The 24,769-nt window shown below is 54.2% G+C and overlaps 1 protein-coding gene across 1 annotated transcript in view; it reads left to right on the forward strand.

Moving 5' to 3' along the window:
* Positions 1-24,769, forward strand: part of Ptprf (protein tyrosine phosphatase receptor type F) — an 84,656-nt gene that overhangs the window by 22,668 nt on the left and 37,219 nt on the right. Inside the window, 2 exon segments of the mRNA XM_052718774.1 lie at positions 10,842-11,030; positions 19,496-19,606. Coding sequence (XP_052574734.1) covers positions 10,842-11,030; positions 19,496-19,606 — 300 coding nt within the window.

Genomic DNA, 24,769 nt, shown 5'->3' on the forward strand with positions numbered 1-24,769 from the left:
TTGGGCTAGCCCAACTGGCTGGGGAGCTCTAGGAATCCACCTTGCTCTACCTGCCCTTCCTAGCACTGGGGTTCCAGGCACTGAGCAGCCCTGCCTAGCTCCTTACAGGGGTGCTAGGAAAGTGAACTCAAGCCTTCATGCTCGCTCAGCGGGTCCTTTACGGAGCCATCCCCCAGCTGTTGCTTAAAAAACATGTATTGTGAACATTTTCCTTGCCATTAAATATTCTTCTGCATCATTATTTTTAATGGCTGTGGGTAAGCTGTCCCATGGAAGCACCCTAATTTTATTTAGCTGTTCCCTTTCTGTTGGGCGCGTCTGTGCTCAGCTTCTAGCCTTTATAAGTAAGGTGTCATACGTGTCCTTGAAGATAATGTCACTTTACTGATCATTCCCGTGTTCTAGGTTCATGGAGTAGAATTGCTAAGTCAGAGGGCACATGCATTTTTAAGCTCTCAATATTTCTAGAGGATTGTATCCGTTTATATTCTTACAGGAAGAGCATAAGAGGGAGGGCCTCTTCCCTGCACATCTTCACCAGCAGTGGAAATTACCATTAAAAAAAATCTTTGCCAAGTTAATAGGCAAAAAATGGCATCTCCATTTAATTTGCATTTCTTTGATTACAAGAGCAGTTGAACATCTTTTCACATTGGCCATTTCTACGCTTTGGCTTTATGTGTTCACACATGCCTCCATTCAGTAATTCTTCCGTCTGTGTGTCTTGTGAGAGTCAATGGGTTCTAACAGAGCTGTGTCAGACCCTCCCCTGTAGAGGGGCCATAGCTGACAATGGTTAAGACAGGGACCCTGGACTGGGAACTGTGCCTCCACCTCATTTATTCTATCTTGAAACCAGGATACAGTACCCACTGTCCAAGCTCGTGTGGAGCTCTAACTACAATGTAAAGTGCATCCCAGGATTTTGGTGTGAGTGGAGTTGGAAGTTGTACATTCTGAAGCTTGGACACCTGAGCGGCTGCCATGTGGCATCATCTGGGTTGTGTTAGCCCCACTATCCGTCCCATTTGGGGAGCAGGAGCCCAGCCAGCCTGCACTGGGATGAAATCATTGGCTCTGAGGTTCCTTCTGGTCATTTCTGACCCTCCATTTCTCCACTTTTATGAACCAAAAGGAAAAAGTGTTTCTGCCCCAACTTCCACCTGTTGGCATCTGTCCGTGCCCTGCCTAGCATTTGAGTGGAGTCTAAGAGACAGGAACTGCGGCCCCTGTCCTGATGGGCATCTTCTGGGGCTCTCAGGTTGGGGAGCAGTCTCCTTGTGAGAATGGAAAGCTAACTCTTCCCAGATGTCCCCATTGCCCTGGCACCTTCCTGCTTTAAAGGGTCTCTCCAGGCCTGGGGAAGAGAACTCACATTTGCAGAGGGTTGCCATTAGGAACGGCCTTTCTGGTCAAGAGTTTCTTCTCATGGATTAGGGCTTATTCATTTTTATGTGGTGTTGGGGATGGAACCCGGTCCTAGACACATACTTTTATCCCCAGGCCTGGCTTGAGAGTGTATGTTTATGCCTCTGGGGACGAGAAGGTGTCTGATGAAGTGTGGGACAGGTCCCTGCTACAATGGAGTGGTTGGAATTGTGGGCCTCACGGGCCCCTCCTGCTCCTGAAACACTGCACCAGCAAGACAAAATGCTGACCTATTGGTCTTTGTAACCTTGACCAGCTTAAGGCTTGGCAGGAAGGAATGTCAGGGGATGGGACCTCAGAGAGGCATCCTATACCAACTGGGCCCCATTTCCTCCCCATTCCTCCTTCCTAGGGGGGCCAGGAAAGCTGGGGTACTTGTAGAAAATAGGCAAAAGATGGCTTTTTCTTTGGAGTGCTGGGGTGACCCCAGAGGCGAGCCAGTGCCATTGTGAGGCCACCACAGAGGCTTAGCAGTGAGGAGGTGAACTTGGCTTGGGGGCTGGGAAATAGTGCTTGAACCCCTTACCCATGTCTCACACAGCATGTACTCCTCCAAACACACGAGGGTGTAAGCCTGCCTGCTCATCGAGAGAGAGCTTTCAGAGTGGCTGGAGAATGCCTGGGGAGCCTGGTCCAAGTACAGGATCAGTGTATCTTAAAAAGGGAACCCCAGCATTACACTTCCTTGGGGGCCCTCTGCCCTTGCCTCATTCCGCCCCAGCCCAGCTCGGGCCACTCCCACTGCAGCCTCTGGGGACACTACCGTGCCAGGTCCCTCATGACCGCTGCTGTTGGAGCGAGACTGTTACTCCTGGTGTGGCTGTGTGAGCCCTTAGCCCGCTGTCCTGGGATGGCCAGCCTGTGTGCCGACGTCCCAGTCAGGGTACAAGGTGGGGTGTCCAGCACCAGCTGGCAGGGGGTGGGCCGGGCCTGTCCTGGGCTGTGACGAGTATCAGGGCCTGCCGCCCAGCGTTCCTGTCTGAGTGGTAATTGAAGCCATTAGCGCGCCAGCCTCTCCCTCGCCGGGTAATGGCAGGAAAAGCTCTTCTCGCTCCGCACTCTTGAGGCGGTGGCTGAATCATTCCCCCTCCAACCCGCCCGCTGCCGCCACTGAGACAGGGAATCTGACATTTTCCCTCACGAGGGAGGGGAGGGCTGAGGGAGGGGAGCCAGGCCTTGATTCTGGGCTTTCCCTTCAGAAGTGGGGGGGATAGTGAGGGTGATGAACTCAGTTTGGAGGTCATAGAGTCCCCAGGGGTTGCGGAGTCCAGACCAGGCCGAACCATGGTTGGGGAACACGCTAGGGGGAGGCTGGACAGCCAGAGGTGTGGGTGGAGCCTTAGTAACTGGGAAGGTTCTGAAAGGGACCCAGAATGCCCGAAGGAAGATGGGGGAAGAGCCTGTGAGCTGAATAGGCTGTTTCTGACTTGTCTGGGGGCCAGGCTCAGGGGCTTAAGTGTTTGTCTGTTCATGGATATAGCAGATGGTGTGCCCACAGTGGTGTGGTGTGAGCCTGTGTGAAGTGTTGTCTACACCAGGAGTACACTTCATACAAAAGGAGTTGTGTAGCAGGATCTGTGCACCGGTGTGCCTCAGGCAGTGGGGGAGGGGCATGTGTCAGCAGGTGGAGTGTACTTTATGGGCTATGTGTGCAGCAGGATGTGTAACACATGCACGTGTGCACAGCAGGCAGTCTCTGGATTGTGGGATGCATATGGCAGGTGGTGGTAGCGGTGGCCGTGGTGCGTGTGCGTGTGCGTGTGCGTGTGTGTGTGTGTGTGACACAAGGTTTACAGCAGGTGGTATCATACCTTAGCTTTGTGAACCGTGAGAGAGTCAGCAGCCTGAGCTGGATGTGTAGGGTCAGTCTGGTGCCGGCGGGAAGTCAGGGGGGTTGTATTCAGATTTGTCGTCTCTGGGACTCCATGAAATCTCTGCTTGGGTCTGTTGGGCAGCCGGACAGCTGGACAGCGATGGCTGCCGGGCAGCGTGGTGATGCTACAGTATTACGGGCATCTGCCACAGTGGACCTCATCGGTTCTTCTCTAACCGAGCCAGGAGGAGGATTTAGGACCTCCCCCACCCCAGTCCTCTTGTCCTTCCGCCTGCTTCCATCTGGCCCCTGTGTCTGCAAAGTGGGCAGGACTGTGACCCTTATGCCCCTTGGCCCAGGGATCCAGCTAGGATGTCTGATATTGCCCACCTGGAGGGCAGGCTGTGAGGCAGTGGCCAGGGTCAAGGGTATTTCAGGTAACAGTGGATCTTGGGTTATGCACCTGCTCTCACCTGGTAGGCTCTGAGGCTATAGTGTGGTGAATAGCTTCTTGAGATACACACACACACACACACACACACACACACACACACACACACACACACACACCTAACACACACACAGTATGATGAGCAAACTATGGTCCTGTCCCTAGATGTCCTGCCTGGGCTGGGCAGGATGAGAATGTTTTCCTAGGAGTCATCTTTCCCTGCTCTACCCCCTTTCCTGCCCTAAGCCTTTCTACTCCTTCATGGTGGAAAGATTTGGGTAAAGAGCTACTGTAGAAAGCCCCGAATCTCGTACCCCAGGCAGCCTCTGTTCTTCCCTGGCCGCAGTGGCTCTAACGTGCCTCTGGCCCAGCAGCCTTTGGGACCTAACCTCCATTTCGAGTGACCACAGTAGATTTCAGAACCATGCAGATGTGAGTACCGTAGCTAGATTATGGAGGTTTGGGCCCCATTTTGAGATGGGGAGGCACTGCTGGAGTGGGGGGCAGTAGTGGCAGCTGGAAGGTCAGCCCCTGCGTTTCTTGGTCCCTGGAATCTTCTAGTCTTTTCCAGTTCGTCTAGTCTTCAAGGACCCCAGTGAACTTCTTTTTGAATGGATCCTCCTATGCCATGGGGTTAGCCTCTTCTGTTAGTGGTGAGCACTAACACTTCCCCTGTGCCTAACCTAGCTCTCAATCCCTCTGGTCACAGGTGTCCCTCAGGCCTGTGGGACTTTTTGTACTTACTTCCCTTTTCCCCTGGCTTGTGACCATGGGTTGAACTCACGACTCTAGAAATAACTGAAAGTTGGAGGTTGTAGATGCCCCTGGATATATATTCTCCATCCTCGGTAAGGTATCCTCATCCTGGTTGCCCCGGGGAAGGAAGGGTTTAAGGGGGGTGGCATGACCAGATTCGTGTCTCAGAGAAGTCCTTGTTGGTGCGGAGTGGGTGGAAGTGTGTCACAGCAGTGGGGGGAAGACATGGTCAGTCTAGGCAAGAGCTAGCATTGCCCTGACCCTTGTTGTGAGTCGCGGAAGGGAGAGAGATGAAGAGCATGCTAGGTAGCATCCTGCCCAGCTGCCTCGCTCTGAGGGCCCAGGTGGCTCTGGGTTCCTGGTTCCAGGTCCAGGACTGGGTCCAGGACTGGGTGGTACCAATTTTCTAAAATTGAAATAGAGGAGGAGGCCCAGGTCTGAGAGGGTGAGTGGATAAGTCTAATTTGAAAACTGTCAAGTCAGGTATGTGCAGGCATTCAAGGAAGGATGTCCAGAAGGCGTAGTATGGGCTTGCCTGGTACCCTTGAGGGCCGCTGGAGATGGGATCGTGAAAGCCCGAGAAGCCAAGGCAGAAGAATCCCGGGAGCTGACTTTGGCTGTTGGGAGGAGCTTCTTGGGAGATAAGAGGGAAGCCAGGAGCAAGGGAGGCAGTGGAAGGTGGTGAAGCCAAGCAAGATGAGCATTGGGCACCGGCCTTTGGATTTAGCTCTGGAGTTGTCACTGACCTTGGCAAGCATGCCATGGGAAGAGGCGGGGGAGGCAGCAGGGCCGCAGGGGGCTGAAGAGCGAGTGGGAGGCTGTCCGTGGTCTGGAGTGACAGGGAGCAAGGCCTGAACCTAGAGAGGTAAATGGTTAAAAAGAATATTCATGGAGCAGAACCCGGGTAGAAGAACCCCAGGAGGGAGAGAGTCCAGCACAGCCAGAGCCAGGAACTAACATGTGGGGACCAGGCAATGGCCACTGGGTTTACTGTGTATGCACGGTGGGGAGGAGGCCTCACCTGCCAGGTTCAGTAGGACAATGTGGAGTGCCAGGGAAGCCCAGGGGAGGGGGGGGTTACTGAGAGGGGGAGGCCCTGGCTGCCGACAGGCCCCAAACAGCTCAGACTCAAAAACAAAACAGGCTTTTAAGATGCCAAGTTTGATGAAATCTGAGTGCTAGAAGAGGTGGGAGTTTTCTCTTGGAAAAACAGCTGAAAGTCGAGACTGAAAGCTGCGAAGGGAGATGGGCCCTGAGGCCCCTCAGGCCCCCCTTACTGCCTGGGAGCCTGGGGGTGGGGTGCAGTGAGGCTCGGCTCTGAGAATGAGAGCTTATAGGTTTGGGAGGGCTTGCTGTCTTGACCCTGTCTTTCCTGAGGATGGAGCTGCTTTGGGGACAGGACTGAGGTGTCCTTGGGCTTCCTTGGAGTGTCCAAAAGGCAGGGTGGGGCCTGGCCACCCACAGAGGTTCCTGCCTGGTTTTGGTCTTTGCCTGTGTCTCCAGGTGCATGTATCTTAGCATATGTGCATCTCCTGACTTTGCATGTCTTCACAATCTCTGCGCATACCGCCTCTGGATCTGCTTGCAGGAGTGTTTCCACAGGTGCTTGTCACTGCAGATGCCCCTCCACATGCACATGGAGGTTTCTATTTTTGCACCTGTCTCTTTCTCCATGTAGTTCTCTAGGTCCCTGGCTGTGCATGTTTCTGAGGTGTCTGTGTGTTCAGGGACAGGGTGATATGCTCATGCACAGAGGAGGGGTCAGCCGCACAGACGGTACCACCCCAGGGAGCCTGGGTATGTGCATGCGCATATGTGCCTGTATTCAGAGATGCCATGAAGCTGGGTAAACATGGGTGAAGAGGTCTCACTGACAGACGGTGCTGGGGCTTGCCCTACCGTCACCCCCCTCCCCTCTAAAGCATCTGTTAGCTTCCCTGGTGCAGCCCCCCCTGCCTCTGGCCCAGACTCCGCCCCAGGCATCCCAGGCTGAGCTGGACAAAGAGACCTGTGTGTGCTCTCTAGGGGGCCTTCAGCAGCCTCCTTCCCGCAGTCCTTGCAGCCTGTCGGTCTAAACTTCCCCACCCACCCCTACCTTGTCGTCATCTCTCAGAACTCCAATACATACCCCCAGACTCACCTTGCTTATTTATTGTTCCTCCATCCTCCTTGTAGTCTCTACTCAGGCAACGTGCAAGGAAAGCTCTCTGCCTCCCATGTACATTCTTGATCCCCCTTCCTCCAGGAAGTCACCAAGATAGCAAATGAGAGGTGGAGTCACACAGATTAGTTCTACTGCTGAGGGATCTAAACCATGCTCCCCCCCCCCCATCCTCAGACACGCCCTCCCACATGCCCTCTCGTCTCTGAGACTACCAGGACCTCTCCAGGGAAGGGGTTAGGTCTCCCAAGTACAGTATCTAAAGCGGAGCACAGTTGGGTGCAGGAGCCATTCAGGAACACTTGAACGCTCACTCTAGGGGCACAGATTTGTGCGGGTGGGGCAGACTTTCCATTGATCCTGCTTGCTACTTATGTGTGGAGGCTGGCCAGGCTTAGGCTACCCGGTTGGTGCCTCTCCAAAGTCCCCCAAAGCCTCAGTGGGTTTCTTTCTGCTGTGGGGACCCTAGGCGCAGTAGAGTCTGGCTGTCACTGCGGACTGTATATGCAGAGGCAACTTACAGCCTCGCGCACTGTGCTGGACCCTGGCAGGCGGGAGCTGGGTGCGCTGCGTCGGTGGAGCTGGAATGCTTAAGGGGGAGCACCCCCCCCAGCAGGGTCTAGGGTGGGGGCGCGGCTGCTCCGCCCAGGCGGGGGCGTGAAGGGCGGCGCCCAGTAGGACTTGGACACGGAGGCGCAGGCGCGCGTGCCCGCTCGGACACAAGCGCGCGCAGCCCTTCCACCGTGGCACCCGCCTCTCCGCCGTCGCCATGGTTACTGGGTGGCCTGGATGGGGGAGGGGCCCTCCCGCGCTAGCAGCCCCTGTGCTAGCAGGACGCGTTTGTTGGGGCTATAGCATGACCTGTGCACCCCGCCTGTGGAACATGGGTGCATGCCAGGGGTGTCCACATGTGAGGAACAGTGGACTTGGGTTTGCAGCACCTGAAAACGCAGGGGCATGTGTGCATGGGGGTCTGCAGTGGAGCCCAGAGCCAGAAGCCAGTTGAGGGTGTAGAAAGGGGGAAGGGCGGGGTTCCCCCAGGGATGCCCCTCCCTTCCCCTGCCCTGCCCACCTTTTCATGCTTGCTGGCTAAAGCACCCAGGTCTTACCACATGCTTTCCTCTAAGCCCCACCTTCAGTTTAACTGAGTGACCTTGGGCGGGTTTCTAGATTTCTGCCAAGTCCCCATTTGCTCATATGCCTCGTAGGGTTTTGGTAAAGATTGTCATTTTGTAAAGCTTTTAGAGGGTACCTGCAAAAGAGTGAATGCTTCATGTTTGGAACCTTTTATCCCGCGTGCCCACAGGCCTCAGTTTTCTCAGTTGTTGATGGGTTGGAAGTGACAGTGTGACATCCTCTTGAGAAATTTGCCCTGGTCATTAACCTGAGTGGTTCAGACTACTCTAGACACAGCTCTGGTGGTACTGGGGGGGGTCAAGGTGGCAAGTGTGCCAGTCATGCTAACCCTTATGGGGCCAGTCGCTCCACAGGCATCTGGGAAATATCTGTTGTCCTTAACTGGTGTGAACGTGCTTAAGGCTCCAAGTTGGGAGAGGAGGAAGAAACAGCATCAGGTCAGCCTTGAGGGGCTGGAGTCTCCTGTGGGACTCACTCCCCCGCCCCCCGGGGGTGGGGGCAGGGAAAAGCAGCCTTCCCATTACTGCCTGGGAGCCTAGTTGGCACCAGGGACTGGCTTTTGGGTCCTGCTGTTCAGTAGACAGCTCTTTACACTCGCTGGTTTTAGGCTTTGGCGGTGGTGCCTGAGGGATGATCTGAGCCAAGGACGAGCCATTTGAGGGCGTGATAATTGAGGGAGGAAAATTAATTGTCCTTAATTTGGCGTAGGTCCCAAAGACCTTCCCTGTGTCAAGAATTCAGAGTAGATTCCTGGGACACAGGGCTGCAAGCATTTGTACTGCTTTCATTCTTGGTCCGTACCTCCTGGCAGGTAGGTGATAAAGACTAGATAGCTCCTGGGCTCTGGCTCTGGCAGGACCTAGCCACCCCTCACCCTGCACCCGATTTGTTTAAGCAGGTAGGAGTAAGAGCTAGGAAGAACAAGCTTGGTGCTCTAGTCAGTCTGGAGCATTCCCAGCTGCTGGAAGGGGTGGGGAGGGTGCCCTAGGCCTCAGGTCCTGCCCTTATCTTCCAAGTGGTAGCAGACCAAAGGAACCTGTGCACCTGCACAGCCTCACTTCCACCCTCTTTCTGTTCTCTTGCCCGTGTCTAATATAATCCCTTTCAAGAATCAGAGCTGAGAGTCAGGGCACTGTGGGATCGTAGTTAGAGCCAAGGAGACCTGGTGTTTACATCCAGAATTTATAGGGCTGTGAGCAGGGAGTGTATAGCCAGTTCCTGGGCAAGCCTGGGAAGTCAGGGGCCATGCTGAGAGTTCTCCTGTGCCCCAGACCAGACACCCTTCTAGGATGTCCCCGGAAGTTGCAGCTTTAATGGGGTTCCTCTGCCTGCTGTGACTCCTCCGGCTTCATCTCATGTGTACCCCTAGCTGTCCCCCTTGGGTCTCCAGAGTCAGTGGGGAAAGCTGGTGCCCTTTACTTTTCTCCCTTCTGAGACTGAGTCTTCCTGGCTTGGGAGCCTGTCCTCAACAAATGTCCCCACACACTAACCCCATGCTGGGCACGTGAGAGGGAAGTGCAGAGTTGTGCCGCTCTTCCTCACTGCAAGGCCCGGAGCAAACATCCCCTGAGCCCTCATTGGGTATGCCTAGAACCAAGCTTGGGGAGAGGAGAGGAACTGCTGAGTTCTGGAGAAGACTTGATGGTTTTGTTCCCGTAGGAAGGACTTCTTTCCAGCCTAGAATGGGGAAGGGACCGTAGGCTATGGTTCAGTACCTGTCTGCCTCAGTGGCTCAGGCCTGGTTGATTATAACTTCTAATAGTCACTGGGTGCAGGCTCTGTGTTAGGCACTCCCCAGTGCCCTGTGTTCTCTCTCTGATGTAGTCTTCAAGGTGTCTTTACACAGTGGACACCTAAACCCAGTAGACACATGGAAAACAGAGAGGAAAGAACACACATAGGCCCTAGAGGGGATGGGTAGGTACTGGCAGAGATGGGAGTTCTGAAAGGATAAACGGTGCTGGTTGTTCAGCGGAAGAGTCAGGAGCCATGGCTACCAGAGTTAGAATGGGCGTTATTAGGAAGAAGAGGGGATAGGACGGAGAAGCCAGGCCTGGCGGAGAGGAAACAGGAAGAGGCGCAGAGAGAGAACGTGAGGTGCACGTCCGTCTTTTAAGGCTTTCAAGGCTGGGACGCAGTCGCCCGTTGATGACGTAATAAGGTGCCAGACAAGACCCTGAGCTGCGCCTATACAGAATCCTTACAAGTCCCCCATGGTCTACACTGGTCCAGCACCTGTCTTCCCAGTTCTTGGTGCTTCTGAAAGGTGCAGATTGGGTAGCTTTGCCTCAGCCCATGAGGACTGCTTCAGGAACCAATGGGAGGTGGGAATGGGTCAAATGGAAGTGATTTCCTGCCAGTCGCCAACTCTAGGAAAAGTTGAGAGGGAAAACCAGGTTTTTTGTTTTGTGTTTTGTGTTTTGTCGTCTTGGCCAGCACAAACTCAGACATGGTCCTTAGGCCTTATCAGGGTTCTCAGGGTCAGGTTTGAGTGAGAAAGAAGGCTAAGGGTCAAGGCTGCAGTAGAGAATGGTCAGAGGCAAGGCTAGAGTTAGCTCATCAATAGGGCAAGGTGCCCAGGGTCAGTGACCTGGGGTTCCGCCACATGGCAGAGCTGAAGGGATGCAGGCCAAGGAGGGACATCACGTGTGCTGACAAGGAAGTGGAGGCTGGACAAGCACAGAGCGTGGGGTGGGGTTGTGGCTGTTGATGCGTTGGGAGCTCTATCTCCCCTGCTGCCCGAGCCCGGTGTCCGTATAGCACTTTCTGCTACAGCCAGCAGAGCATTGATCTCTGTTCTTCCCAGGACCTAGAGAGATAAGTGCTGATGTCTTCAGTCTGTGCTTCCCAGACTTGGAAACTGCCCAGCAGGGATGTGGTGGTGCGGGCCCTCCTGCAGCCCCTGCCTTGCCAAAAGGGACCTAGGTCTCTCGACGACTCATTTGGGGTAGGGCTCATGCTTAGAATTCCGGGGTGGGAAAGAGAAGGGTATTGGGGGTCCCAGCTAACCCGGAAGTTGGGAGCAGTTATGCAGAGAAGCCTTCAGGAACGAGCAGAGCCAGTCCTAATGTCCAAACGTCACCCTTTGTCTGCAGAGGACCAGCTGCCGTCTGGGTTCCCGACCATCGACATGGGGCCTCAGCTGAAGGTGGTGGAGAAGGCTCGGACGGCCACCATGCTGTGCGCAGCTGGTGGGAATCCAGACCCTGAGATCACATGGTTCAAAGACTTCCTTCCTGTGGACCCTGCTTCCAGCAACGGCCGCATCAAGCAGCTGCGCTCAGGTGAGCCAAGGGCAGAGTTTAGGCGCCACGGATACCTTTGGGAGGACACCTTCCAGCATAGTCCAGTTAGGGGCTGGGGGATGAGGTTTCTAAAGCAGACTGAGCATCATTCCCAAGGTCATGGACCAAATCTTGCCTACGGAAGAGGATGTGGTGGCAGGATCTGTCCTGACCCTGCTGCGTGGCATGCCAGCATGGCTGGCCTGAAGAAGGTACCCCTGGGTTTTCATCTCCTACTTTTCCCACAGCCCAGCCCGCGTCTCTGTTTCTCTAGGCAGGAAGGGTTTCTGGGGAAGGAGCCAGTGATGTTGATTCATCAGACATCAAATGGACCTTAAGATCCTGAATCTAGGGGGATTTGCCTCTGTCCTTTGGCCACCAGAGCCACCTGTCTCCTATGGATATCTCAATCGAGCCACCTTGGAGCCCTGGGAACAAGGATGCCACTGTGACCAGGAGGGAGGTGTCGCCCCGTTGATCGATCTGCCTGTGAGGCTCCCCGCCAAGAAAATTGATTCTGATTTTGTGGGGATGGAGTGGGTGGGAAAGGAGGCTCAGAATCAGCTGGGCTGCATTCTAAATCCTCGAGCAGCTCAGGATAGATCCACAGACTTGGCTCCAAAAGTCCTGCTGGTTGGGAGAAGGTAGGCCACTGTTGGCTTGAACTCCTGCTGTCCATCAGCTGTGATGTCACCATCATGAAGGATGTGACTGCCTCTTTGGGGGATTTGCTGGCTTCAGAGGTGCTCACCACTCCCAGCCCCTCCCCAGCCTCTCTGGTCAGGCCCACACCATCTTGGTGCCCAGGGAGAAGAGAGAGTGATGAGCCACCCAGCAGGGCAGGATTCCGGCCCCAGCCACGGCCGCCTGAGACAGCCCACGAAGTGTTAGCTCATTTAATTTAATTAAAACTCAACAAGATGGAGGCAGCTGTAGTGCAGTTAATTAAAACAGCCATAATCAAGGCAGGAAATGGTCCGGCAGCGTTTGTGGCTGCTGCCCAGCACAGCGCAGCGGCCGGCATGGCTTGGCTCTCCTGCATTTGCTCATGGGTGCCCCGGGCAGGTTCCCCATGCTGCCAGACGGTCCTCCCTACAGGCCTGACTCCTCCCCGGAATGGCATTGACTGTCTGTGGCAGGCAGTAGTTCTGGGAAGGCCCGATGTCTCCAGCATTTGTTCATCAAGTATTTATGTAGTGCTTACTGTGTGCCAGACCCCGTACCACCCCTCCCCTGCCCGTCACTCCGCTGGATACTGCTCAGGCCTCTTCCTCCTTGTCCCTCCCAGTGGCCGGCAGCCCTCCCTCCTCCTTGAGCAAACCCTCTTGCCTTCCTTTGGCTTTACCACCCATGACTGGCCTCTAGCTGCCCTGTTACCCCTGCATGAAGTGCTGGTCCCTCCAGCTCGGAGGCCTGCCAGCCTCATCCTTGCGGTACCTCCTCATCTGTGCCCCTACTGGTCAGCACAGCCCAGACGTCCTGTGTGAGCTCCAGGGCCCACATTCAGTGCCTGCCGGATGTCGCCCTGTCCTGGACGGACAATGACTTCCTTTACAAACAGCCATGCCCTGCTCCCACTGACCCTACCTCCATGAGTGGCAGCTCCCCACCCCTAAACCTGAAAGAGACCCAGCACTCTGTCCAGTAAGGAACCACACATCCTCTTCATGTATCACCGTGTGGCTCTCAAATTGGTCCCCTCTTCCCTTTCTGTTACCTCTGTCTTATCCCGGAACACCACTGTTCTCCCTGCCTCCAGGATCTCTCTGAAAGCTGTGTCCTCTAGCAGCTGATGGTATTGTCTATTCATCTTTTTCCTAGACTGTAAAAGCAATGCTATGCTGGACCCTGGGCTTATAACCCTTGACCCTGCCTGCATGGTCAAATACGTGCTCCTGGTCAAGGCACCCTGGCCACATGGCCCGCTTTATCTCACCTGTCCTATCTATATACACCCTTATTAGCTCTGTGACCTCAGTTAAATTAACTTCGTTATCAGTCTTCTCATCTTACAAAAGTAGCCGCACAGTGACAGTGTGCCGTCGGGTTTATGGTAAAGGCTCTGTTCCGGCCTCCCGCCACTTCCCCACTTGCAGGGACCACACTGGCCCATCCTTGCCCACCTGGCCCTCTCGTCACTGTCACTTCCTCCACTGGGAGCCTGTTCCCGGCTTCTGGCTACTCCCGCAGGAGCTACAGTTATCACCGTCTGTGTCCAGCCCTACTTACCTAGGCTGGATGTGGGAGACCCCGGACAGATTTGCTTGGCAAGGTGCCCCTCCCCCCCATACCCAGTTCTAAGTCCTTCTTGGAGAGTTAACTTTGTTGACCTTCGGGACTTATCACTGAAGAGGATGTCTACTCATTTGACCTTTCCTGCTACCAGGAAACTGTGACTTACAGATCATAGGTGTGTGTGTGCTGGGGACGGGTGTTCTTGTGTGTCCAGTGCTTGGGACGGAGCCGTGTGGAAACATCCCTTCAGAGAGTGAGGTGTCCCCTGTACACTGCATATTTACAAGGACCCTTGTGGGTTTCACATCGCCAACAGTTCACGGAGTGCTCCTCTGCCCTTTATTACTGTTGAGTCTCTTACAACCTTTCTGAAGTAGACAGGCCATGATTATCATATCTACTTTCCACAGATCAGAGGGTCACCCACCTGTGGAGACTAGGGTCTAGGAGCTCTCCTGGGAGGTAACCTCGGTGCCTTCTAACAGCATATGCTAAACCTGGAGCCTGAGAAGCAGTAACATCCCACCAGAGCTCCAGACCTTTGCTCTCCAGACCCCAGCCCCTCTCACAGTCCCCACAGTACCTCCAGTATCTCTGACCTGAACCATAGTGCATCTACCTATGGTGTGGCCCCCGACCAAGGGCTGGCAGTGTGCACGGCTGAGGTGTGAGCTCTGCGTGAGGGGCTTTTTTCCTGCCGCAGCGATGTGATATGCTGCCGCAGCAGCCTCCTGGGCACTTGAGCTTGAGACCTGAGGCAGGCCCAAGAAGGACAAATGCAGAAAGAGCGGCCTACTGTGGCTGTGACAACCATAGCTGCAGCGGCCACACCTCTCCATGGGATCCAAGGCTGGGTCCTAAGGGGGGGCTCTTAGCCCATAAGCTCTGCCCAGCCTGAACAGGACTTTCCTGTGCTTCCTTATAGCCTGAGTTTGCCACTGTAGAGAGCACGCTCATTGACCCACAGAGCCAGCCGAGCCTTCTACATGCCCACCACCCAGTGGTGTCAAGCAGAGATGACGGCTCTGGCTGCAGGGGCCTTTGACCTCTCTGGTGAGATGCTTGTGATTTCTCATTCTGCTGGCTGGCCCCACCTACCTGACTAGAAGGCCCATCCATCTGTGTTTGGCTGGGTCTTGCAGAAGGGTACAGTCAGTGTGTGATTACAATTTCTGAGCTCATTGGCATGAATTTCCTGGGGAGGCTGACTCTTGGGGCCCCCTCAGTCCCGTATACCTGTCTAGTGAAGTGAAAAGGACAGATTCTCCGTCTGGCAGGCAGAGGATGGTTCTGAGAAGTCAGTGGGTTAGGTCTAGAAAAGCAGAAGCTGCAGACTCAGAGTTCCAGTGCGAGGCTGCATACACTGCAACCCCTGGCCTAGACCACAGGAGATCAATGGTTGTCAACTTTCTGCTCTTAGTATTCCTAACTTTAACTCAGAGGACCTTAAGGTGGTTTTGCTTATCTGGATTATACCTATTGATGTTTACTATACTAGATATTTAAGATAGAAAATTTTTAAATATTTACTAATTACTTTAAAATCATTTAAAAGCTATTAAGTGTTAACATAACATTCTAAAATAAAAGATAATTATATATTCTAAAACAAAAAAAATATATTTAGTAAGAAAAGCCTCGTTGTTAATGTCGAGCTTAAAATGGGGCTGCATTTAGCCTGTTATGATACTACAGGTTGTGCGCCCTCCAGGAAATACCACTATATATTCATGAGAGAAAGAGGCTAAATCAGACCAACAACTATTTCTCTGTTTTTGAAGCAAGGCCTTCACTGTGTGGCCCTGGCTGGCGTGATACTCATTATATAGTCCAGCCTGTCATGAAACTTGCCACAGCCATCCTGTCTCAGCCTCCCAAGTGCTAAGATTACAGGGGTACTCCACCAGCCCTGGTCTAAGTATTGGAGAAACTGACTGTAGGTTTTATTCTAGTGGACCCCCTAAAAGGTTCTCAGGGGTCCCCCCCACATAGACCTGTACGTGGACTACACATGGAGAATTGCTATGATGTTTCTTCTCACTTAGCTGTCGCATACACTCCTGTCCCAGCCACCCCCTTTCCTTCTGTCCTCCCTATCTAGGTGGTCCAGTGGGAAGGCCCCGAGTTAGACTAGCCAGATCCTGCTGCCTCGCACCTAAGCCTCTTAATGTTTCCAGGCCTATGTTTCCTCATTGTGCAGAGAGATGGGTATTTTTCCAGGTGGGTGTTGCCAGGTTCAGTAAGACAGGCCCTGATCTGAACACTTCCAACCCACCCCTGCCAAAAGGAGCCAGAGGGTGGGTAGACTTGGACCTGGGTCTGTCTACAGGTTCCTGGCTCCAGTGGTTGAAGTGGGAGTCTCAGGAGAGGCACGTGTTGGAAGGCAAACCTGCTCAGGCCTCATAATAGACCTGGCTTTGGAAGTGCCTGTCCCTCTTGGCTGCTGATCCCAGGGCTCTGAGGCAGCAGCCACTCAAGGGGTGGTTGCTGGCCTTCTGCCTCTCACTGGATAGGCTGGGGAACTCCAATCACGCTGTCCTTAATAGGGTCAGGTGGGTTTTATGGGCTGTCAGCCACTGGGCTGGGAGCTGACTGAGTCCCACCCATCCACTGTTGGATGCCAGGGCTGGTCTGTTTGGGGAGCCCTGGTCCGTGGTAACCTATGTGAGCTCTTCCCTTAACCCTGGTTTTCACCCAAGGCTTAAATGCCTTGCCTTTGTTTTGGTGAGTGCTGTCCTCGAACTCTTAGCCATGGGATTGGGTGATCTTTAGGGCGGGTGCTGCCTCTTTTCTTCCCCTTCCCCTCCATCAACCCCGCCAGCAAGGGTCACAGGAGCCCAGTTCTGCCTTCCTGACTCTTCCTGACACCTTCCTGCCCTCCACTTCCTCAGAGCAGTGCCATTGACCCAGGGGACATGCTTCACCCACACTCAGCTTGGCCCAGCCTGGTGCTTACTCACACGACACCTGAGTCACCTAAACTGATGCCTCAGGTTCTCTGTATAGTTAAGGCCCTTTCTAGTGTTTTGTTTGATCTGATTTGGCTTTTGTGGCTTTCCTTCCTTTTGTACTAATGTTTCTCTCTGATCTTATTTGCATTCAAATTACCTCACCAGGTGGTTCACCAATCAGAGGTAAGAATGCTGTCCGTGCATCTCCCATGCCACACCACACCACGCCACGCCACTACTGTCGCCGTCGGTCACCTCCACTCCATCCCGTCCAGTCCGTCACCTCCCCATTCCCATCCCGACCTCTCCAGTCTCTTCATCTCCAGCTCCAGCCCCACAATACCACCGGCCACCACACACCTCCACTCTCAATCATTCCCTCCTGTGGACTCATCCATTACAAGTCTGCATTGTGGAGATAGCAGCTGAGAGCACCCAGGATGGCGAGCCCTGCTCCCCAGGCCTTCTAGGCCAGCCCCAAAGAACAGATCCATCTGGTTCCCATAGTGAAGCCCAGCCTGTCCCTAAGGCTGGCATAGATGGAGACACTCCTATAAGGTTGGGGAGCATGACCAAGTCTGGCCTTTTTCTTGAGAGCCTCCTTTTTCTTAAAGTCTAATATCTTGGTCCTGTGGTCAAATGAGGGTCCTCCCCTGTACATCTTCAGCAGCAGGGACTAGAGAGTCTCGACTGTGTTAGATGGCGGTAGGGAAATTAACAGACCCATCCATAACTAGGGCACTTGACCTGTCGGCTTGCAGTCCCTCCAAGCTGCCTTCAAATAACAGGGCACTGCAACCTGTTGGGGAGAATCGTAGATGCTGGACTCCTAAAGATCAGGGTTCAAGTGTGACTCAGCCACCTCTCAAGTCTATCTCCTCCTCTTAGAATTGGAGTCAGGCCAACCACCTTCAGGGCCTTGAGACTTACAAGAATGGGGATATACACAGTTTGTCACCTACGGAATGGCAGTTTCCGTTTTTATCCTGTGATTTTCTTCCCACATTGGTCAGTATTTGTGGGCACATCTAGACCCTTGCTTGGTTCAAGGCTAACAGTGCTCAGGACAGAAGTTGGGGCTCGGAGTAGTTGCCTCCCATGGGATGCTCCTTGTCACCCTGACAACAGGACTCAGTTCCCTCCCCTCTCTGTATCTCCCTGCACGTGGACTTAGCACATGCTGACCCTGCTTTCCTTGCTACTGGGTCTGGGTGTCGATGTCCGATTTGGAGACATCTGTGTACAAATAGACTCAGGGTCTATATTGGATCTTAGTTAGCTTTCTATTGCTGTGAGAACACCACGACCAAAGGCAGCTTTGGGGAGGTTTATTTGGTCATCATGTCCCCATTACAGTCTGCCATTGAGGGAAGGAAGTCAGGGCAGGAACTCCAGCAGGAGCAGGGGCAGTGGAAGATGCTGCTTCTTGACTTGCTCTCCATGGCTTGCTCAGCTTGCTTTCTTTTTGTGCAATCCAGGACCACCTGCCTAGCATTGGCACACCCACAGTGAGCCGGGTCCTCCTACATCAATTGTTAATCAAGAAAATATCCCACAGGCTTGTCTATGGGCCAGTCCAATGGGGGCTTTTTCTCAATTGAGGTTCCCTCTTCCCACATGACCAGCTTATGACAAAAATAACTAGCCAGCAGAGGTCTCCTGACTAGACTTATGCTCTTGTCACGGGGGTTTCTTTCTTCCATTGTCTGTAACCCCAAACCAGGCACTATTTCCTGCCCTCAGCTTGTGGCACCAGCTACCCGTCTCCCCCAAACCTCTGTTGAGCTGACCTTGCACAACCCCCACTCGCCAGGGCCCTGATGTGTGCCTGCTTGAGTGAACGTTTGCTGTAGCAGTGTCCATTCATCCCATGAACATGGCACGTTGGCTGCCAGTCAGCGCTGTTCTTGCAGGAGCTGGGTATTTGGCTTGTGTTCTGAAACGCTCAGTCCAATGGGGGCTTGTGTTCGCTTGTGTTCTGAAATGCCCGTCGGGAGGCTGAGGTCAAGGCCATGGAGAGAGACCAGCCCTTTTCCCGTTTGTGTTGGTGGCATCCCCTCCTGCTCTACGTACAGCCCTCACCTTCTGGTGTTCACAGCCCCTCCTGCTGCCCTGGGTAGTGGTAGAAAGAGCAGGCAGGAGCAGGCTTTGAAGGAGCTGTAGCTTAGACTCATAGTGTTTCCCCCCAGGCCTGGGCTGTGCGAACACAACTTGGAATTCCCTCTGAGGTTCCTGTCCAGTCCAGTTAGGTGGGGCCTGGCAGGTTCTGTCTGTCCTGTGTGGGCGTGATTGTCAGTTGGGGTGGAGAAAGAAGCCCTTTAGAGCTGTTCCAGCTGTTCATGCAGAAGGTGGTTTTCTGTCAGGCTGTGTCCTGTGGGGGTTATTAGCTGTCCGTTGGACTGTCCTGTGTGGGTGTAATTGTCTGTCAAATTGTTCCAGGGAAGGGCATGGTGCTTTGCCCTGTGAGTTTCTCTGTCATAGATAGCTTGCCCAGTGTGCTTTCACTAGCAGTTTTCAAGTGTTTATTGCGGGGAGGGGTGTATGATCCTTCACCTTGGGGTTCACTCACTTGACCTGACAGGACAGGTCCCAAACACAAGTTCCATACATCCGTGTAGAGGGTCTTTTCAGCTACCCGCACCCCCAGTCTTGGCTCCTGTCTGTCCGTCTGCGGCCAGAGCAGCCCCTTAGGGCGCTGGCCCGAGTGGGAGCTCCAGTCTCCATTAGCCTTCTGAATTATGCAGAAGCCTTGGTGGGTCGAAGCACTTTAGCAGGACCAAACTGAGGAAGGTAGCCGGAATGGGCGGGGCTAGCAGGGTGGGGGTGGGGTGGGAGGAGACGGTGGGAGTGTGGGGCAGAGGCTGCTGGGCACCAAGCCCCAAGGCAAGCCCCTTCCAAGTAGGTGATAGTGTCTCAGGCTCTTGCAGACAAGGACATTGCTTGTTTAGGAATTTCTAGGCCTGTGGGTTATAGGCTTTGGGACAAGAAAGCTGATAGGCATGATTATTGGTGAGCAGGCCTGAGGACTCTTGGGACAGTGACGAGCACTCTGTGGACAGCTCCTGGGTAGTAAGGACATCTTGCTTCAAAGTATGAGTTCTTGGTTCTTGCTTAGAGGGACCTGGCTTATCAGAAAGAGCTTCCTGGAAGCCACACAGGCCCTAGGCTGTGGCCCAGGTGAGCCACAGCCGCTGGGGCTACACATGTCGTCAGGGCCTCCGTGTTCCAGGCCACACTCAGCGTGGACCGTGCCTGACCTCTTGTCTTGTGCCCTCACAGGTGCCTTGCAGATCGAGAGCAGCGAGGAGTCTGACCAAGGCAAGTACGAGTGTGTGGCAACCAACCCAGCGGGCACACGCTACTCGGCCCCCGCGAACCTGTACGTGAGAGGTAAGAACTCGGCCACCCCTGGCTCTGTCGTCACCTTGGAGCCAAGCTTCACCTGCCAGGCGTGCGGCCCGGAGACTTTGAGGCAGACACTGGAGGGACTCTGCGGCCTAGCCTTTTCCTTCCCACCTCTTTTGCAGCAGTACCAGCAGCCAACACCTCCGTAGCTCCCACTGGGCAGTACCCGCAGCCGCCACCTCCGTAGCTCCCACTGGGCAGTACCCACAGCTGCCACCACTTGCCTTCCTTCCTTTCAGGCCCTTGGGGAAGCAGACACTCACCCCACCCGCACCCCTGGGAGCATTTGTATCTCTTGTAGGTCCTTGCTGCCTGGACCTGAGCCCTTTGGGAGTCTGGAGCCTTCTAAGCAGATGTGTGTGTGTGTGTGTGTGTGTGTGTGTGTGTGTGTGTGTGTGTGTGTGTGAGAGAGAGAGAGAGAGAGTGAGAGTGTGTGTGAGAGACAGAGAGAGACAGAGACGTTGCTCTCTTTTGTTGTTTGTTTTTTTGGTTTGGTTTGGGGTTTTTTTTTGTTTTTTGTTTTTTTTTTGGTTTCTCAAGACAGGGTTTCTCTGTGTAGTTTTGGAGTCTGTCCTGGATATCTCACTCTGTAAACCAGGGCTGGCCTCGAACTCACACAGATCCACCTGCCTGTGCTTCCCAAGTACTGGGATTAAAGGAGTGCGCCGCTGCCGCCCAGCTTGCCATTGCTGTGTGTGTGTGTATGTGTGTGTGTGCGCGTGCATGTGTGTCTTTTGTCCGGGGAAGGGGGGATAGACACATGTGTTTGCATGTGGCTGTGCATACCTGATCTGACTTTCCTCCTGCCTACCCCAGCAGGGTGGGCTCCAAGACTCTGGTTCTGAACTTTGGACCAGATGGGCCTTCCTGGAGGAGCCTACTGTGTTCCGTCACCAGCTCCCCCCACCCCCCATGGTAGGGGTAAGGCCGAGGTAGCTGTGCATACCGATGGGTATATTGTCTTGGGTGTTCCTAGTTGGAGCTAAATGGACCGTGTGCTCTTTACAGTTGGGTCTGCAGCTGACAGTCTGGGGACTGTTTTGGTGTACACAGCCTCTGTTCATAGCCCAAGGGGATCAAACCCTGGCCCTCTCTGAGAACACATGGGATAGTCTAGCGAGCATGGCGCCCGGGCGAGGCCATGGAAGCCCTCTACCCACACTGCCCCTTCACCTAGCCCTCCTGTACAAATGGATGTCATTAAAAGTTAAGTTGCTTCTCTTAGGGGATCACTGGGGAGACCCAGCTTCCCTGCAGCTGTGAGTCTATCCCGAGAAAGGTTCCTCACCTTTTTGAGGATGGTCTGCCCTTCCTCTAGCTCATGGAGCCTGAGTGATGGCAGTGGCCCATCTTAACTCTCAGAGCAGTTTGGGGGACTTGCTCACTCAGGGCAGAGAAAAGCAAGCTGCGGCTACTTACTGATGGCCTGCCGTGCCCCGGGGTACAAGTTGGTTCTGGAGAGGCCATGGGTGTCAGCCTGTTAGGTGAGCAGTCCAACCAAGGCAGAGGAGGTGTTTGTTTTGGGGTAATCGTGTTCCTTCATGGGAGTTGGGAAACCCCTATCACTGCCCCTGTTGTTAGGCGTCTTGTAAACCAGTTCAGTGGAGATGACCCACTGCCTGTCTTTAGGAATGCCGTCGGGACAGAGACCAGGGACCCAAACACTTCCTGAAGGCTGAGAGGAGTAGAGCTGTAAGCCTTCACCCCAGGCTGACCCAGGCTAAGTATCTAACAAAGGCACAGAGTCTGGCAAGTTCCCTCTGGGAGGATAGCAGCTGAAAAGACTCTTGGCAGGGACCAGCCTCTTCCCTCTTCAACCACAGTGCGTGAAGCCCCTGGCTTCACCGAGGCAGCCTCTGTCTGCACCTGGCTATGCCAGAGAGGAGAATCGAGGCAGAACCTTTGTGAACCCCAGGCCAGGTGTTAAAGCGCTGCTTTATGGCTGTTTCCTAGGGTGGAGTGCCCAGAGGCTGTACCAAAGCAGGAAAAGACCTCCCAGATTCAAAACGGATGACAGGGGGCATCTTAGCTAGGCACCACACCATTCAGCTACACTGTCAGGCTGTGCTGTGGCCCTGGTGGCAGTGGTGCTTATCTCTGGAATTGTGCGGAGGTGGCTGCCAGGGCACTGACCAGGAGATCTTAATGCCTTGGAGCTTCCCTACCTCCAGCGTCCCCACTGTCCCCACGTGATTGACTTGGACATGACTGTAGCTGGATCCTGCCTTATCCCATCTCCTGGGATAAACTCCACTTAAAAGAGCTTTGGGAGGTGGGGGGATATAGCGGTCCCTTTACCCTCAGCTCTTCCTGTCTAGAATCTAACACAGCCAACCTGGCTTCTGGCCCATGCCACCTCTCGGCCCTGCCTCATATCTAGAACCCTTCTAAATCCATACTGGCCCTTTGGATCTAGGATTTATGTACATAAGAGAAGCCCTGCTCCTTGGGACCCTCGCCCCATAGTGTTCCCAGTTTTCTTTTTATGCCTAGCAGAGCCTCATCTACCCCGAGGAGTGCTCTGGGACAGCCTGTGTCCTGCTAGCCACCAGCTCTGTATTGGGAACTCTGCATGTGGGTGGATAGGCATGGAAGAACCCTGCCTCGCCCTGGTGTCTGTCTGTTGGCCTCTTGTCTCCCAACATAGTGGCTTCAAGACTTCCTTCCATAGTGGTTCCTGTTACTACCCAGACATGGAAGTCTCCAACTCTGTCAGGGTCTGAGCATCCTGATTCAGGCCAGTGTGGATTATAGCTCTGGGTTTTGTTTTTTGGGTTTGGTTTGGTTTTTTTGTTTTGGTTTGGTTTTTTGTGTTTTTTTTTGTTGTTGTTGTTTTGGTTTTTTTTTTTTTTTTTTTTGGTTTTTTGAGACAAGGTTTCTCTGTGTAATAGTGCTAGCTGTCCTGGGACTCGCTCCGTAGCCCAGGCTGGCCTCGAACTCACAGAGATTGCCTGCCTCTGCCTCCCGAGTGCTGGGATTAAAGGTGTGCGCCACCACTGCCCAGCAGCTCAGGGGTTTCTTCACGTTAGCACTGTTGACATTGTAGACTGGATACATCTCTTGAGGGCTAGTCTCTGCATAGTAGGGGGTTTTAGAAGCATCCCACACCAGCCAGGTACCAGTAGTGCCTCTTAGTCAAACCAGTGTGAATAGCCCCAAGTCTGCAGACACTGGCAGCCAGAGGCAGTTTGCCCCTGTGGAGACCCTCTGCCTCCTGATCCCTTCTTTTCCGTCTCTTTGTTCTTCTGTGTCTGTTGACGCGTCTTCTCAGACTTAGCCTCCCCTCACTCTCCCTCTGTTCCCCAAACTGTCAGGACTCTCACTGTGTCTCTGAGGCCCTGGGGCTGCTCCCACCAATGGGGCAGTACGTGTAAAGCTCCCGGCATGCTTCCAGGTGCACAGGAAGCCCGTGAGAGTCAGCTGTCTGGGTTTCTGTTGGGATAGCGCTGGGGGACACACATCGTGCATTTACATCTGACTTTGTTCACAGTTGCCTGCAGTTCCGCCCACAGTCTAGCAGGCCCAGGCTTGCTGGGTGGACCAGCCTCTTTCTCCATCACCATCTGACTCCCTCCCTGAGTGACTCATTTTCTCCTCCCATCCACGGCGTGTCTCCCTTCCAGCTCTCAGGCATACAGCTTCCCGGGCCGAGGCAGAATCCTGCCCTTGGCAAAGCCTGGCCTACCTGTACCACGACTACCATCCTCCCCATTCTCTTCAGGGCCCTGGCACCCGAGCCACACTGCTGTCTGAGATGAGGGTGTTACCGCCCAGCCTTTCTTCCCACAGGCATCCAGACGTGCTCCTCACACTGGTGGTGTGCGGCATGGGGCTTCCTCACGGTGGTGGGGCTGTGGTGGCTCGTGTGCCTTGGTGGGTTTGTGATCTGGGTGGGCCCTGGCCTCAGAGCCCCGTTTACCAGGTCTGTCTGAGCTGTGAGGGTGTGTGAGGTATGGGACTGGCCCATGCCCCGCTTCTACCCCACCAGTTCTGCCCTCACGGTCCCTGGCACCTGCCTGGTGGGCCCCAGCCCTGTCCACCGTGTCCCTCCATGAGTCCTGAGTCTTTTGTGAGCGGCGTGGTCCGTGTGCACCTGTGTGCACGTGTGTGTGCGAGGGGCACAGGAGTCTTGTCTTGTCTCTGTGCTGTGTGGGCAGATGAAGGTTGGCCTGTTTTTACTCTCTCTGTGTTTCTCCTTGTCTTTTTTTTATTCCTCCTCATCTTCATCGCACTCTGCCATCAACCCAAACTCTCATCTCTCAGATCAGCGAGAAGGTTGGTCTTTTTCACTTCTTACCCATCTACAGTTCGCCCACCGACTGTGCCCGTCAGTTGGGACCAGCGGGCTTGGTCAGCTCCCTCAGGCTCGCTCCAGCCGTGCCTGCCCGCCCGTTGGCCTCTGCTCATCAGTGCGTGGGCTGGCTGGCAGGCAGGACCAGGGATGGGTGGGCAGGCCTTCTGCCCTGCATGCTCCTGCTGCTTGAGTCCCTGACGCACTGTGTGTCTGCATGTCCCCTTAGCCAGGCTCTGCTGCTGGAGCGGCCACGCATGCATGGTGCATGGCACAAAACCGCACCCCACCTTTGCACCCAGGCCAGGCTAGCTATCTGTTCCTGGTAGAGTTCAAGAATGATTGTGGAGAACTGTGGTCAGAGGGACTGTCAGGGCTGAAGTGCTTGACATGTACAGGGGCTTGGAGAAGCCTCTGCCATCTCCCCACCCTTCTGTAGGCCATGTTTGCCTAAAAGAAGCCAGAACTGCAGGAGACAATAGGAAGAAGCTAATTTAGAATGAGTTGTCCCTTGAGATCTTGCAGTATATGACACAGTCCTGCGATGTCTGCCCTGTCCTTGAGGCCCCCAGAGCCTTACCAATGCTCCATGAAGCAGACTGGCTGTTTGAGACTGAAGACGTGGTCTACCTCTCAGAGACAGTGATAGCTGTGATACAAGGCAGGTGGCATCACCTGGGCACTGTATCTTTTCTTTTTCCTGCCAAGTCCAAACCAAGGTCATCCCGCCTGCCTAGACCTCTCAGCTGAGCTTCCCAGCCGGCTTCTGTTCCTCTCCAAGAGTAGAGTCTATGTGGCTTCCTAGCCAGCTAACAACCCTCAGCCCCATGCTGGGCAGTGGCACTGGACGTTCAGAT

This window comes from Peromyscus californicus, unplaced genomic scaffold (assembly GCF_007827085.1).
Source record: "Peromyscus californicus insignis strain IS unplaced genomic scaffold, ASM782708v3 Scaffold_5__1_contigs__length_169319896, whole genome shotgun sequence".
In the NCBI taxonomy this organism is placed as follows: domain Eukaryota; kingdom Metazoa; phylum Chordata; class Mammalia; order Rodentia; family Cricetidae; genus Peromyscus; species Peromyscus californicus.